We start from the raw sequence: 16,275 nt of genomic DNA on the forward strand, positions 1-16,275 counted from the left end.
CTCCTTCCTTCCTTCCTTCCTTCCTTCCTTCCTTCCTTCTCTCCTTCCTTCCTTCCTTGCTTCCTTCCTTCTTTCCTTCCTTCCTTCCTTCCTCCCTCCCTCCCTCTCTTATTTTTCTTTCCTAACAGTTTATTTTAAACACTCAAGAGATACAAAAAGTCAGAGTACAGAACTGATCTCAAAGTGAAACTGTAAAACTCAAACTACTTACATTTTTAAAAGCAGAATACCATATAAACTTTAATATTAACACTTTGTTTATTCATTATGCTCCTGTAATTTCAGTCTCTGCAGATAGTTTTTCTGTGGTCATCCTCGATTTTTAAAAAAGGCAGCCATAGAACACGATCAGGAAAGACACGAGCATCATGGCCTCGCGCTCTCTGGCCGCTGGCGCTCAATGGGATCTAAGTGTAGAATCACTTTTGTTTTTAAGCTTCCGGGGCATCTTTTTGGTGATTCGTGTTGAGCCCTGTTCCGAGAGCTGAGAGCTGCTACTGACATCCATGTTGGAAGACCCATCAGCACATCAGAGTACTCCCCATTTCTTTTTTATTTTTTAGACTATTTTTCCACAGTTACCTGATTCATGTTCTTTCCCTCCCTGTAGCCAAGGCGCAATTCCACTGGGTTTTACATAGTACTCCTCATTTCTACACTGTTTTTTCCTGTAATTTCAGCTCCCATTATTTCCATATTATGTTTTAAAATCTGAATTGCATTTCTTTCTGTGGGACGTCTCTACCTGAATGCCTCAAGACACAATAAACTCAAGTCCCAAATGGACGAATTTCCCCTTAAACCTGTTTCTCTTTCTTCCTTATTTTTGCGGTTGATATTACCATGAACCTGCTCCTCCCCTGGCCCCACCGCCAGTATTTGAAAGCTTGGTTTCCTCTCTCAATCTCACTTCTCAATCCGCTTAGTAACATGGTCTTTTCTCTTTCATTCCTGCTGCATCTATCCGTTTAATCATTCATTTAAGCTATTATAATTAGTCACCTACCTTCAGGCTCCATGCATTTGTTAGATGTTAGGGATACAAAGGTAAAAATTAAATGGGCCTTGTTGCCCTTAAAGTTTTTTTATTATTTTTAAACCCTCACCTTCAGTCTTAGAATCAATACTATGTATTAGCTCCAAGGCAGAGGAATGGCAAGGGTAGGCAATGGGGGTCAAGTGACTTGCCCAGGGTCACACAGCTGGGAAGTGTCTGAGGTCACATTTGAACCCAGGACCTCCTGGCTCTAGGCCTGGCTCTCTATTCACTGAGCTACCCAGCTGGCCCCGAAGAGCTTACATTCTACCAGAGAAAATAATATGAAATATGTGCAAAGTAAATCTGAAATACATGAAATCTGTGAGAATTTGGTTAGGGGAAGGGTTGAACCGAGGTTTGAGGGAAGACGAGGCTTCTGAGGGGCAGAGGTGAGGCCCGTGGCCAGGCTGTGCCCGAGAGGGGAGGCTGGAGGTAGGCCAAGAGGCCAGTTTTTGTAAAACAAAATGTCTGGGAAGGTGGGAGGAAGCCAGGTCAGGGAGGGTTTCCGCATTGGCCGAATTCTAGTCTTTTAAAGCTCCCCAACTGGACTCGATCTCTTTCCTCCCAAACCTCTCTTTGATTGTCGAGGGACCATGTTAGCCATTGGCCAGGCTTACTTGTGAGCTGGGGCTGATGCTCGGCTCCCCCCTCCGGTCCAATCTGCTGCCGCTGCCTTCCATCTCTCTGTTCACCTCAGCTCTCCCGTCCTCCCCCCTTCCTCCTCGGACCTGCTGCAGGCCTCTGTCAGTGTGGACACGCTCTGGTCGGTCCTCCCCGTCAGCTGCTAAAGATTTCCCTAAAGCCCAGGCCTGCGCTTGGCTCTCCGGTGTCTGGAGGACAAATATAAAATCCTGCCTGACATTCGCAGCCCCTCACACTCAGGCCCTTCCCGTCCCAGTCCCTCCCCAAGCGGGATGCCCGCCTCAGGCTCTTCCTCTCCCAAGAGTTCTCTCCAGGCTTCCAGGGAATTCTGCCTCCTGGCTTCCTTTCTGGCCAAAATCCCACCTTGGCTTTCTCCTGATCTTCTTTGATTTTCGGGCCTTGCTTTCATGGCCTCCATTTAACCTGGAAATTGTGTTCGTGTTGTCTCCGCCCTTAGACCCCAAGTTCCTGACTTTTGTCTGTCTTTGTACCCCCATTGCTTAATAAATTGTAACATCTACTATTTATTGATATATAATAAGTAGCTATTAATAAGCAAACGCTAGCTGGCCGACGGAGGCTGCTTTAGGCAGGGGATCCAGGTGGTGCTTTGCAGGACCGGCCCTGGGAGCGGCACCTCCATCCACTGGCAAGTTTGTGCCACGGGCTCGGTGCTGGGGGGAGCAGAGGGCTGACTTGGGGGCACCCTGCTCTCAGCCCCAGGCCCTGGGAGTTCCTGAGGCCATAAATAAAGGGATCAGAGCATCTCATTTTCAGACATCAAGGGCCATCCAGGGGGAGTGCAGGGAGATCTCGGCACTTTTTGTGTGATAACTCCACCAGGGGGTCCTAACATCACTGATGAGAGGTGGGACTTCATCTGCCATTGGTCCAAGCCCCTCATGTTCCAAATGAGGGAACAGGTTAACGGCCAGGTTAAGTGACTTTGTCAAGGTCACATGAGAAGTCAGCATTCTGTGGCAGGCTTTGATCCCATCGACTCTGACCGGGAACCCCATCTTTCCATTATAACATGAAATTGCCTCAGAAAAAATGAAGTGTGGTAGATGTGAAAAGTACTGTGGGGGGCAGCTGGGTCACTCAGTGATTGAGAGCCAGGTTCAGAAATCGGGGGGGGGGGGTTAGTGGGGGAGGGTGTCCTAGGTTCAAATCTGGCCTCAAACCCATCCTTGCTGGGTGACCTTAGGCAAGTCACTTAACCCCCACTGCCTTACCACTCTTCTGCCTTGGAGCCAATACAGAGTATTGATTCTAAGATGGAAGGTAAGGGATTAAAAAAAAAAAGTACTCTGAATTGGCAGTTGTGAATTTGGGCTCACATTTTGTCAGCTATCAAGTCATTTGTAGAAGTGTTAATTTGTTAACAGCCTTCCTAACCAAAGTGCCTCATAAAACTGATCCGTCTCAGAGGGGGTCTGATCTGGAAAGACAGGAGCGTTGTGGCCTCTCTGGATGCTCATTCCCAATTTAATCTAAATGTAGAGTAACTTTTTTTTTTTAAAGCTTCCACTGTGTCCTATTGATGATTCTTTTGAGCTGTGTTTTCAGGCAAGCTGCTCTCTGTGCCTCCCCCATCTTCATATTTACAAAGTTGAATTTCGCTCTCCTAACCCCAGAACAGTGACCTTTCCAATGTATTATATTCCCCAGTGTACAAACGACATAAACTTGTTGGCTCAGCCACAAAATGAAGGCATTGCAAAAAGAAATAAAATGAAGGTTTGGATTAAATAATCAAGGGTTTTCTGAATCCCTAGACCTAATGTTCTGTGAACTGCCATTAGCAAGCTTAAGAATGACACAAATGTGTACTGACTGTGTTGGTCTTTGGTGATCCTTGAGCAGAAAAATGTTTTTCATTCAGTCTGCCAGCAAGGCATAGACAATTTTGTTTTGATGTGGAAGTGAATTAAAATTCCTCTGCTAAAGTCTCCCTGTCTTCCTTGTGTCCTTTTGCCACGGAAGTAACTGGGGAATTCTCAAAAGCCACACCAACAGAGGGCCTGTCTTGGCAAGTCTTATTAAGCTTTGAACTTGGGCCTTGTGGGAGATTTTGTGAAAATTGCTCAAAGACTAGCCTAGCTAACTTTGGAGAGGCCCTTTTATCAGGGTGGCACCAAGAGAACACATTTTTCAGTCAGCATTTAAGAAAACAAACAAACAGGTGCCATTTAATTTTTCTGATATATTTAGAAGCTGCCTAGGGCATGGTGCTTATTGGTAAGCACAGTATTCTACAGAGAATTCATCAGCAGATAGCATCTATGACATATGCTTTAAAAATACATTTTATTGATTGTCTTATTTTTATATCACTTATAGTCTTCTCTCAAGTGCTATTCCTTATAACAAAGGCAAAGAAAAACCACAGCTCAGGAAAAACTAATGCATCAAAAAAGTCCATCTTATATGCAAATTTCAATATCCAGAGAAGGGGGAGAGAGGAGGATGTTTGCTCTTCCCTCTTCTTTGGTTCTTGTGGTCTAAAGAATTGTTTCACTTAACTGAATCATTCTTTTCCACAAATACCGTTTTAGTCATTATGTATGGTTTTTGGTACTGCTGATCTCACTTTGGATCAGTTTGTGCTGTCTTCTCGATAGTCATCATATATTCTTTGTTTTAATATTCCCCACTCAATGGGCATCTACTTTGTTTCCAGTTCTTTGCTACTGTAGAAAAGGGCTGCTCACAAATTCTGATGTAGAGGGCTTTTCTTTTTGTCAATGACCTCCTTAGTCAACTTTTAAAGTTTTTCTACAAAGAGAGGACTACATCAATCCATGTCAGTGAAATTGCATATCTATGAAATATGGGGGAAAGAATTAAAATTAATTTTGCTTTGAGAATATTACAGTACCCCATTGTTAATATGAAAAATGATAAAGGCTTGTATAAATATATATATTAGTATTTTAATTAAAGCCATGTTGATAGATAAAATCATTAGACCACGCGCTTGTAAGCATTCAAAACTGCCGCCTCCATACTGCCTCCTAACCAAGTTCCTACTCGCCAAAAAAGAGAGCTTGCTGGCAAAAGAGAGCCACTCCCTCCTAACCCACGAGATTTAAGCGCTCCCCTGCGTCAAGACGTCGGAAACGGAAATCAGTTGGACCATGTTGGATCATGGGAAATGTAGTTTTATACATTTCCCAGATTCACTTGTTACACCATGAACTAACTAGAGCAGCTCTGGGATGTCAAAAACAAAAACAAAAACAGATCTAGGCCTCACTGGTTAAGCAGTGAGTGAGCTTAGTTGGATGAATTTTGTTATTTCCTTGACACAATTTCAAAGAAATTGTAACTTGGGAAAGTAGGTTCTTGAAGATGACTGCCCAGGATACAGACTAAAGCAAGGAGGCAAATTTCGCTAGGCCCCATCCTACCTTAAGACAGTAGTTTCAGGATCTGGCATTAGGGGGGCAGGGGCTCAATTCCCCAGCAATTATTCAAAGGTCAGCAGAGTTGAGATTCTAGTGCCAGCTAGATCAGAACAGAGTCCTTCAGAAGCCTTATGGCAAAGTTTAGGACAAAAGGACAAAGCATGGAGTTTGGAAAACACTGGTAGTTTCCTTATTTGGTTCCCACTAAGCAGATTAAATACAAATGACAAAGAATACCATGTAGATGCATTTGCCCAATCCCTATGGACAGGAAAGCCTTCTTCAAGGCAATTCTGAGAGTTCCTACCTTGTTTCCAGAGGATGACCACTTGTTTAAAAAAAAAAAATCCCAACCCCCCTAAAACAAAGATGTCAAATTTATGACTGGGGCAATAAGTGTCCAAAAGACTCCAGCTTGGCTCCTGTGGGCTTTCTCACCTGTGAGTGGCAGCAGGCCAGTTCCCTTCAGGGGAACAGTCATCACTTGATACAAATGTTATGATAAACCTATTTTCCTGTGGTAATGTGCAGAGCAAGGCAGACATGAAGGGGCCAACTATCTAAGTTCAGATAAGAAGAACAGAGGGAACAGGCAATAAAACAATGAACAAAAATTGAACACACACATAGCCAGCCAGTTAGTCTCATTCTTAGGGTGGGGAGGGTAGAGACCTCATTCTTTTATAAAGCATTTAAAAACGTGTTATGCTTAATCCCTGCTTTGACATAACTCTACTTCCTCTGTTTTCTAAATGTGCTTTTAGGGAGGGAGGAAGTAACAAAGTGACAGAGAGGGGGAAGGGCCACCTGACTGGAGGCTTACCTTGTATTAAGAGCAGTGATGGGACACTTCCCAGCTGTGTGACCCTGGGCAAGTCACTTGACCCCCATTGCCTAGCCCTTACCACTCTTCTGCCTTGGAGCCAATACACAGTATTGATTCCAAGATGGATGGTAAGGGTTTAAAAAAAAAAAAAAAAAAAAAAGGACAGTGATGGGCAAACTTTTTAAAGAGGGGGCCAAAGGAAAGGAAATGCTCATCTGTCAGTCTGTTTCTAAGGCAACTCTTTTGAAGTTTCATTGTATCATATCCTACTCATTGTTTTCATCAGATTAGGAATAATGTTGTGAGGCCAGACAGAACATTTCTGGGGGCAGCATCTGGCCTGCTGGCCATAGTTTGCCCATCACTGTATTAGAGCATCATATATTTGGCGCAAGGCTAGAGCCCAAAGGAACCTCAGAAATTATCTAACTCCCACAGTAAGGAAGAAAAGACCAGAAGTTTAACTTGACCCGATTATAGCATTATATAGCCCCCAGAGATGGGACTAGAAAATAAGACCAGGCCAGTATTCCTTCTTTCCCATTACTGTCGACACAGCACTAGCCTGGATGAGGCACTAATATTTTATCAGTTGCTTACACTTTGTGTAAGTAAACCTGTTTATCAAATCCTTCTCATAAGCCAGCCTGCCTGAAGTGAGCCTTGATAGGAGGGCTATAGAGGAGGCGCCAGAGCCTAAACACTCCCTAAGGAGACCAAAACGAGTGGGAGGCAGCAGAGATAGACAAAAGATAAAGTTTGCCTATTTCATAGTAAAGAAGGCATAAGGCAGTTTGATAAAAAGGGCAGGATCCCCGGGATCCCTTCTTTAAAAGCAAGCTACAAGACAGTTAAGAACTTCCCTTCAGCCAGGCTTTAGGGGGGCACAGAGATAGGTTATAAACCTGACACAAATGCTCCCAAGGAGAGGGTTATAGAGAAAGAAACAAGAAACCAGACCTGTGCTGGCAAATCTACAGCATGCGTGCTAGAGGGGGCTGCACCCCTCGCCCTCTCCACACATGCCTGAGGATATTTCTCCCATTGTCTGCCCTCTGCCTAGTAGCCCCTGACAAGAATGACATAATTGATGAAGTCTCTCTCTCTCTCACTGAGATCCTCCCTCTGACTCTGTCTACTATGTCCTCTTCTGTGATTAAGGATTATGAATGTAGGCGGCAGCTGGGTAGCTCAGTGGATTGAGAACCAGGCCTAGAGACGGGACGTCCTAGGTTCAAATCTGGCCTCAGACACTTCCTATCTGTGTGACCCTGGGCAAGTCACTTGACCCTCATTGCCCACCCTTACCACTCTTCTGCCTTGGAGCCAATACACAGTATTGACTCCAAGATGGAAGGTAAGGGTTTAAAAAAAAAACACTAAAAAAAAATAAAGGGATTATTAATGTTTTCCTTTAGTACAAGAGCTTGATACAACCTTCATGGTTTCCCCAGCCAAAGCAAGAAGCACCACAAACAGGAATCAATGGGACCAGATTTTTAAATATTTTATTACATAATCTTTTCATGGCACCATCAGGAGTAACAGAAAACGTTATTCCCAGTTTCCAGACCACATCCTGAAAAATATATATTTTATTTATATATTTATATTAATAACACCCTACCCTACCCCATAATCCCACCACCTAACTGTAGATCTTTCGCTTAAAGCAGGAAACTATTCTCTTCAGTAAGAAAATATATATGACAGCTAAATGAAAAATACAGTTAGAAGAATTACTGGAGCAGCTTGGTCCTGGGAAGTGGAAAAGGGTTAAGTCTCTAGGCTCAGCAGGATGTGCAACTGGGATCCATTAAAGGTGGAGAGGTATAGTGTATAAAAAGGCAGCGGAAATTCAGGTGAGCTCTGACTTTCTTGGTCCATTAGGAGATGGCCTTCGCCTCCGGGAGAAAAGCTTCCCAGTACTTCACCAGCTGCAAAGAAGCCAGGGTAGGGGACAGTGAACAAGCACCCCAGCAGAGCTGCCCCCCAGCACATAGGGATGGCCACTATAGCCAGAGAGCTTCCCATCTACCTGTGGCCACTTAGCAATGGCTCACTGAGAACTGAAGCAGAGAAAAAAGGGAGAGAGCAGAACCGAGCTTGACCACTGCCCAGACCACGTAACACCACGCCCCAGCAGCCTGATGCCTGGAAGAGCCCCCCCCCGTCAAAGGGAGTCAGTGTCAATGCCAGGCTGGTGTTAGTCTCCTGCACCTAATTTGATAACAGAACTCTTCTCAATGCCCAAGACTGGGGCCTCCAGGTGACACTGGGTGATGGCATCAGAGACTTGTCAGGAAGGAAGGAACCACGTGGGAGAAATTTTGACCAGAAACACGTTTTCATGAGGATATGAGGAACACCAAGGACTGTCTACCTACAACATAATGGTGCTGAGGGTGGCAGAGGGTTGGAACCACAACCTCTTGCCTACGGAGGCATGCTTGAGTCACACGAGCCTCCCACTCAGCCTAACAACACACCAGAAGACAACGGGGGCTCTTTCAGCTACTCAGCTTGACTTGAGCCTCTCTGGGGACTGAGACAAAACCTGCCCATTTGGAAGGGCCTCTGAAGAAAGGCAGCAAAAGGATCCAAGGCACAAGGCTGAAACATTCACTCACCTGCTGCTGTGAATAGAGAAGGGTTTCAAGGTATTTGATCACATGGTTTCTGAAGTCCTTGGATTTCTCTTTCTATAGGAAACAAGAGAGGGCACTGAGCTCTGTAAGGGAGGGGGAAGGCTAAGTGGTGGCCGAGACCCCCAGGACCTCAGAAAGCAGAGCCAGTCTGGGGTTGGCCATACAGGGCAGCACACTAAGCACCCAACGGTCAGGAGAGGAGTGGGGCCCCTGGGGCAGTAAGGATGGCATCTCAGGGCCAGAGGGACAGTAATATTCATGTGAGCCCTTGAGAGGGGAGTTTGGCAGAGGACTATTGGCTAAAAGGCCCTGGTAATAGCTCTCAGAGCCATGAGGCAGAGCTCCTTGCACCAGTTCCTAATGAGAAGAAAGGGGAATGTTTGAGAGAGAGAAACTCGGGGCATGAATGAAAAGGAAGCAAACCAAAGCCAGAGAGAAGCAAGGGAGCCAGATCATACCTCAAACCTTATCACTTCTCTGCGGACCACTGTTGAAATTCGTTCAAAGTCCCTTTCATACTGAGTCACACGCGATTCCCACTGGGCAGAAAAGGAGGAAAAAATTTCTCTCAGTGTGTGTGTGTATTGTCCATCACTCCTGCCTCCTCCTCTCTCCAACAGGCATTGCTCCACACCAGTGAGGAAGTAGGGAAGTATATAGCAGTGAAGCTCACTCTGGCCACTGCCGTGTCTGTCCTCTTTGCCAAGGGTTTGTTATAGGGTAAGATGTTACTGAGTGAATAGTCTTAGGCCATTCAGATTCACTGGTAAAACTAGGGTCTTGATGCTTTAAGGGAGTCTCAGAATACAGGTCAAACTGTGAACAGAAAACTTACTGAAGAGCAGAAATAACCATGGCAGGGCACACGGAAAGGACTTATTTCCCCTCTAGTGAGGGTGGTACTAACCTTATGGGGCCATATACTGGCTGAAAATAGATGTAGGGTATAGTTCTGTATATAAAATAACAATATTATCTTGAATTGTCAAGCTTGTCATTTGGGACAGTCATACCTTGGATAGTTTAAGCTTTCTACCTACCTACTTTGAGCCTAGTTCAGGAAAAACAATGGAAGAGTTTGCTATACACTAGGTCATTGCTGTGCATTCCCATTTGGGATTCTCTTGGTAAAGATTCTGAAATGGTTTGCCATTTCCTTCTCCAGTTCATTTTACAGATGACAAAACTGGGACCAACAGGGTTAAGTGATCAACTCATAGTCATACAACTAGTAAGTATATGAGGCCAGATTTGAACTGGGCAAGCACCACTTTACATTAGGGGCTCAGATATGCTACTTTTATATTTTGTATCAGCCCTAGGGTGTAGTAGTGTTAAAAGTATAAGATGAAATGAAACCTCATTTGTGCAAAAGTCTGTATCTCTATGGGGCAGGAATAATCCTTCTACCTGGATGGACTTACTTCTGCAATTTCATCTTTGGCTTGCTGCAGTTTGTCAGGTTTATTGGCCCACAGTAGCCTGGCTTCAGTTTCCCGTTTCTTCTGCAACATGGTCTGGGCATCCTGCCAACGCTGCCAAGTCTTCATTCGATGGTCAAAGGCACCCTACCAAGAATAGTGAAGACCAGTTATTTTAGCATTTATTTATAATCCTGGGGCTAGTACAACAATATTAGGAAAACTATCAACATAACTGACCACATCAATAGTCAAACTAATAGAAATCACATGATAATCTTAATAGCTTCAGAAAAAGCCTTCAACAAAATATAATACCCATTCCTATACTATAAGAAAGCATAGGAAAAAATGGGTCTTTTTTTTTTAAAATTTAAACCCTTAACTTCTGTGTATTGACTTATAGGTGGAAGATTGGTAAGGGTAGGCAATGGGGGTCAAGTGACTTGCCCAGGGTTACACAGCTGGGAAGTGTCTGAGGTCAGATTTAAACCTAGGACCTCCTGTCTCTAGGCCTGGTTCTCAATCCACTGAGCTACCCAGCTGCCCCCCTGGGCCTTTTCTTAAAGTAAACCCACACAAATCATCAGCATTTCTATATATTTCTAATGAAGTCCATCAGTAAGAATTAGAAAGAGGAAGTCCACTTAAAATAACTAGACAATATAAAATACTTGGGAATCTATTTGCCAAAACAAACATAAGAATTATATGAACACAATCACAAAACACTTTTTACACAAATAAAGTTAGATTTAAACAATTGGAAAAACATTATTTGCTCATGGGTAGGCCAAGCTAATATAATAAAAATGACAATTCTACCTAAATTAATTTACGTATTTGGTGTCAGACCAATCAAACTGCTAAAAAACGATTTAATAAAACTAGGAAAAATAATAACAAAATTCTTATGAAAGAACAAAAGATCAAGAATATCAAGGGAATTAATAAAAAAAAAGTGAAGGATGGTGGCCTAGCAGTACCAGATCTTAAATTGTACTATAAAGCAACAATCATTGAAATAATCTGGAACTGGTGAAGAAATGATAGATCAATGAATAGATTAGGGATTAAATGACCTTATTAGCAAACTAGTGTTTGATAAACCCAAAGATCCCAGCATTTGGGATAAGAACTCACTATCTGAAAAAAAACTGCTGGGATAAATAGGAAAAAGTATGGCAGAAATTAGGTATAGACCAATATTTCATACCCTATACAAGATAAGGTCAAAATGAACATAAGATTTATAAACAAAGGGTGATATCATAAGTAAATTAGGGAACATAGAATAGTTTTATATGGAAGATCTATGGAGAAGGGAAGAATTTATAACCAAGAGATAAAGAACATTACAAGATGTATAGAAAACTAAGTCAAATTTATAAGACTACAAGTCCTTCCCAATTGATAAATGATCAAAGAATATGAATAAACATTTTTCAGATAAAGAAATCAAAGCTATTGATAATTATGTAAAAAAATATTCTAAATTCTTCTTGATTACAGAAATACAAATTTAAATAACTCTGAGGTACCACCTCACACCTATCAGATTGGCCACTATGACAGTAAAGGAAAGTGGTAAATATTGGAGGGAATGTGGCAAAATTGGGACACTAATACACTGTTGGTGGAGTTGTGAATCGATCCAACCATTATGGAGGACAATTTAGAACTATACCCAAAGGGCTATAAAACAATGCATACCCTTTGACCTAGTAATGCCACTACTAGGTCTGTATCCCAAAGGGACAAAAAAAAAGGGGGGGGGGGAAGGACCTACTTGTACAAAGACATTTATTGCTGCTCTTTTTGTGGTGGCAAAGGATTGGAAATTGAGGGTTTGTCACTCAATTGGGTAATGGCTGAACAAATTGTGGAATATGATAGTGATGGAATACTATTATGCTATAAGGAATGATTAACACAATGATTTCAAGAAAAGCTGGAAAGATCTACTTGAACTGATACAGATTGAAATAAGTATAACCAGGAGAACACTGTTCCCAGTAACAGCAATATTGTGGAATGATCAAATGTGAAAGACTTGGCTATTCTCAGCAATACAATAAACCAGGACAATTCTGAGGGACTTATGACAAAGAATGCTATCCAGCACCAGAGGGAATAAAAATGCAGATGAAACCATGATTTTATCACTTGTTTATTTGGGTTTTTGTTTTGGGGTTTTATTTTATATGATGATTCTGTTACAAAAGTGAAAAATATGGAAATGTTTTATATGATAATACATGTATAACCCAGATTGAATTGCTTGCTAGCTCCAGCAGGAGGCAGGGAAGGAGACAATCTAGATAATAAAACTTTGAAAACTTATGTGTAAATTTATTACATTTAAGTGGTAAAAAAAAGTCTTCATAATAAATGTTTTTGCACAAATAAATCCAATAAAACTATACTTAAAAGAAAAACAATTAACTGGGGAAAAAACCTTTGCAACAAGTTTCTCTGAAAGATGGTCTTATTTTTTTAGAAATGATTCAATTTAAAAGACTAAGAGCTACTGCCTAATCTTGAAAAGGTCTAAGGCTATGAACATCCATCTCAAGGGTAGAAACCCAGGCTATTACTCATATGAAAAAATGCTGTAAATTACTATCAATTAGAAAAATTCAAATTAAAGCAATTCTGAGGTTCCACCTAATCCATAAGAGTGGCAAAATGGAAATGTTAAATACCAAAGGAAAGGTGGGAAAATAGGCACCGATGCATTGTTGAGGGATAGAGCTATGACTAGCTTACAATAATTCTGGAAAGCAATTTGGAGTTATAAAAAAAAAGTTACTCAATAGTGTATGCCCTTTGATCCAATTATACAATTACTAGGCCTACATCCAAAAGAGATCAAAAGGCTCACATACTGTATAAAAATATTTGAAGCACCTCCTTTTTGTGGTAGCAAACAACTAGAAACTAAGAGGATGACCATCAAACAAGGAATGGTTGAATAAGTTCTGGTTTATGAATGCAATGGAATACTCTAAGAAATGAAGAGATGGATGATTTAAAAAAAAAAAAACAACATGGAATGACTCATATGAACTGATTACAGAGAAGTGAGCAGAACAGAACAATTTATACCACACCACCAAAATCATAAAGAGTTTTGAAGCTTTTCATAAATGAAGAATTAGGGGGAACCATGAGAATAATAGCAATCCTATAAAAACAAATGATTTTGAAAATGGAAAGAACTATAATTGATAACAATAACCCTTCATGATTCCAAAGGAAAGATTTTGAATCATGCTCTCTCTGACAGGGAAGTAGTGGATTTAGGGTATAGAAGGATGTATATGTAGGTATTTTTTTTTATATGTAGTTTTTGAGGGAATTTTGTTTTGCTTGACTATGCATGTTTGTTACAAAGAATTTTCTTTTTTTTAATGGAGTGAGGTGTGTGAGGGAGGAAAATGAGCTTCTGTAATATTATAAATTGAGAAATGAGGGGGTGCTACAGATGTATGCTGCATGCACTTTCAGATGAGGTCAGTGTATTATTAGTTTTACTTTGTTAGAAAAGTATAGGTAATCTGTAAATGTTTATAATGCAAAAATAAAATACATCAATAAAACTTTTAAAATCCCTTTTTTGGTCTTAGCTTCCCAAATGGTCTCCTCTCTAGTCTCTCCCTTCTCTGATCAATTCATCTCTATCTTCTATACAGATGCCAAAGTGAGATTCTACTAGTACGAATCTGACCATGTCTCTCTCTTGCCAAAGAGCTCTCATTTATCTCTGGGATATAATGTCAATCTCCTGCCTTCATTTTCTGTTTTTAGCTTACTTTTCCAAATGGATTTCACAATCTCTTTCTTTCATGCTCTTCTGCTATTCCCCCACATAAGACATTTCATTAGCCACAGCTTACCATGGTACAAACTGTCTTTTCTTCCCTTCTAAAGGAGTGAGGCTATTCTTCCTATCGCCTGAATCATTTAGTATATACATTGCCTTCCTTCTGTCCGTTATTCCTTCTGCTTACCTTCTGTCTTTGCATCAACACTAAGGCAGAAGGTCAGTGAGGGCTAGGCAACTGGGGATAAATGACCCACCCAGGATCACACAACTAGTAAATGTCTTGAGGTCAGACTTGAACCCAGGTCCTCCCAACTCCAGGCCTGGTACTCTATCCATTATGCTACTTAGCTGTGGCTAGTATAGATTTTTTTAGTGACTTTTGGGCACATGTAGAATGCCATCTCCCTAACATAGGGACGGCTTCACTGTTTCCTTTGTGTCCCCAGGTCTAAAATGTTTTTGGGTCTGGAAGCCACCATTCTGCAACTGGTAAGTCTTAGAGAGCTGCCAAGTTAGTGAGAGGTTAAGTGATTTGCCCAGGATAATACATGTAGTGGATGTCTGAGGCAGGACTCCAACTCCAGTCATTCTGACTGTCAGTTCTTTATCCACAATGCCACACTGCCTGCTGCCTGGTACGGAGTAGATGCTTTATAAATGTTTATTGAATTGGCTTCCGGGTTAAGATAGCGGCAGAGTAAGAAGCAGCTCTTAACCTCTCCTGACCAAAACACACAAAACTCCTCAAGGGGACATAAAAACAAGTCCAGACAAACGGAGGAACCCCACAACAGGGCACAGAGTGGAAGGTACGTGGAATCGAGGCATTTCCATGCTATAAAGGGGTGAAACAGCTCTCACTAAATCGCGGGCTGAGCAACCACCCCACCTCCACCCCCTCCACACACAGCACCTATAGCACCACAGCCAGCTAAAAAGAAATAGAGCAAGTTTGGGGCACCCATCGAGTCATTGGCAGCTCCGGGGCCTGTTCCTGAGAGCAGCAAGATTTAGGACCCCAAAAAGCTAAAGAAAACACACAAACCTGAGCGTGGGAGCAGAACGCAGGCTCAGAGCACAGGCAAGGGTGGAGGCGTGGGTGGAGGCAGACACAGCCACCAGCTAAAGCTCTGAAACCCTGAGTGGGGAACCAGTGCAGACGGGTATACGACTGTGGAAGCAGCGCCCTGAGACTTGTAAAGAAACCTCCTGCAGAGGATCAAGCAAGGGGGTCCACCAGGGGGCTTGACCTTGGAAAAAACCAGAACTCAGACCTCAGGAGCCAAAAGACCGCGGACAGACCCTGACCGTGAGGATAAACCTGAGAAGCTGCTGGGCTAATGATGGCTACCCAGTCTCAGGAAGCTCAGAAGAGAAAGATTAACAACAAGAAAAAGAAGTCTTTAACACTCGACAACTTTTACACAGAGAAAATCCAGACAACCGAGCAAACAGAGGAGGAGAACAAACAAGCATCCGGACCCTCCTCAAATAAGGAAAACTCCTCACAAGCTATGGAAGAGTTCAAAACTGAGATTTTGAGGAAAATGGAAGAGATATGGCAAGAAAATAACAGTTTAAAAGGTAGAATCTTGCAATTGGAAAGTGAGGCTCAGAAACCAAATGAACTGATAAGCAAATTGAACACCAGAAATGACCAGATTGAAAAGGAATACCAGAAGATTATGGCCGAAAACCAGAAGATTATAGCCAAAAACCAGAAGATTATAGCCTAAAACCAATCCCTAAAGGCTAGAATTGAGCAATTAGAAGCTAATGATCTCTCAAGACAACAAGAACAAATAAAACAAAGTCAAAAGACTGAAAAAATAGAAGGAAACATGAAATATCTCAATGAGAGAGTGACAGACCAAGAAAACCGGTCTAGAAGAGACAATTTGAGAATAATTGGTCTTCCAGAAAAACCAGAAATTAATAGAAACCTGGACTCCATACTAACAGAAATAATTCAGCAAAATTGCCCTGAAGTCCTACAACAAGAGGGCAATATAGACATTGAAAGGATTCATAGAACACCTGCGACATTGGATCAAGAAAAGAAAACACCCAGAAATATAATTGCCAAGTTCAAGAGTTTCCAAGCAAAAGAAAAAAATCTTACAAGAAGCCAGAAAGAAACAATTCAAATATCAAGGAGCACCAATCAGGATCACACAGATTCTGGCAGCCTCCACGCTAAAAGATTGCAAGGCTTGGAATATGATATTCAGAAAGGCAAGAGAGCTGGGCCTGCAACCACGGATCAACTACCCATCAAAATTGACTATATATTTCCAGGGGAAAGTATGGGCATTCAACAAAATTGAAGAATTCCAGGTATTTGCACAGAAAAGACCAGGGCTAAAAGGAAAGTTTAATATCCAACCACAAAAATCAAGAGAAACATGAAAAGGTAAATAAGATAAAGAGGGGAAAGAAAGAAAACTTATAATTTTTAAA

The 16,275-nt window shown here is 41.9% G+C and overlaps 1 protein-coding gene across 3 annotated transcripts in view; it reads right to left on the minus strand.

Annotated features, from left to right (window-relative positions):
* Positions 1 to 7,644: 7,644 nt before the first annotated feature.
* SNX1 (sorting nexin 1) overlaps positions 7,645 to 16,275 on the minus strand; it is a 58,727-nt gene continuing 50,096 nt past the window's right edge. For all 3 annotated transcript variants that reach the window (XM_044665361.1, XM_044665358.1, XM_044665360.1), the window contains 4 exons: positions 9,990 to 10,133; positions 9,024 to 9,104; positions 8,548 to 8,619; positions 7,645 to 7,854 (listed from right to left, as the gene is read on the minus strand). In XM_044665361.1, the coding sequence (XP_044521296.1) occupies positions 7,804 to 7,854; positions 8,548 to 8,619; positions 9,024 to 9,104; positions 9,990 to 10,133 (348 nt within the window). In that variant the 3' untranslated portion in view covers positions 7,645 to 7,803. The remainder of the gene's footprint in view (positions 7,855 to 8,547; positions 8,620 to 9,023; positions 9,105 to 9,989; positions 10,134 to 16,275) is intronic.

This window comes from Gracilinanus agilis, chromosome 2 (assembly GCF_016433145.1).
Source record: "Gracilinanus agilis isolate LMUSP501 chromosome 2, AgileGrace, whole genome shotgun sequence".
NCBI lineage: Eukaryota > Metazoa > Chordata > Mammalia > Didelphimorphia > Didelphidae > Gracilinanus > Gracilinanus agilis.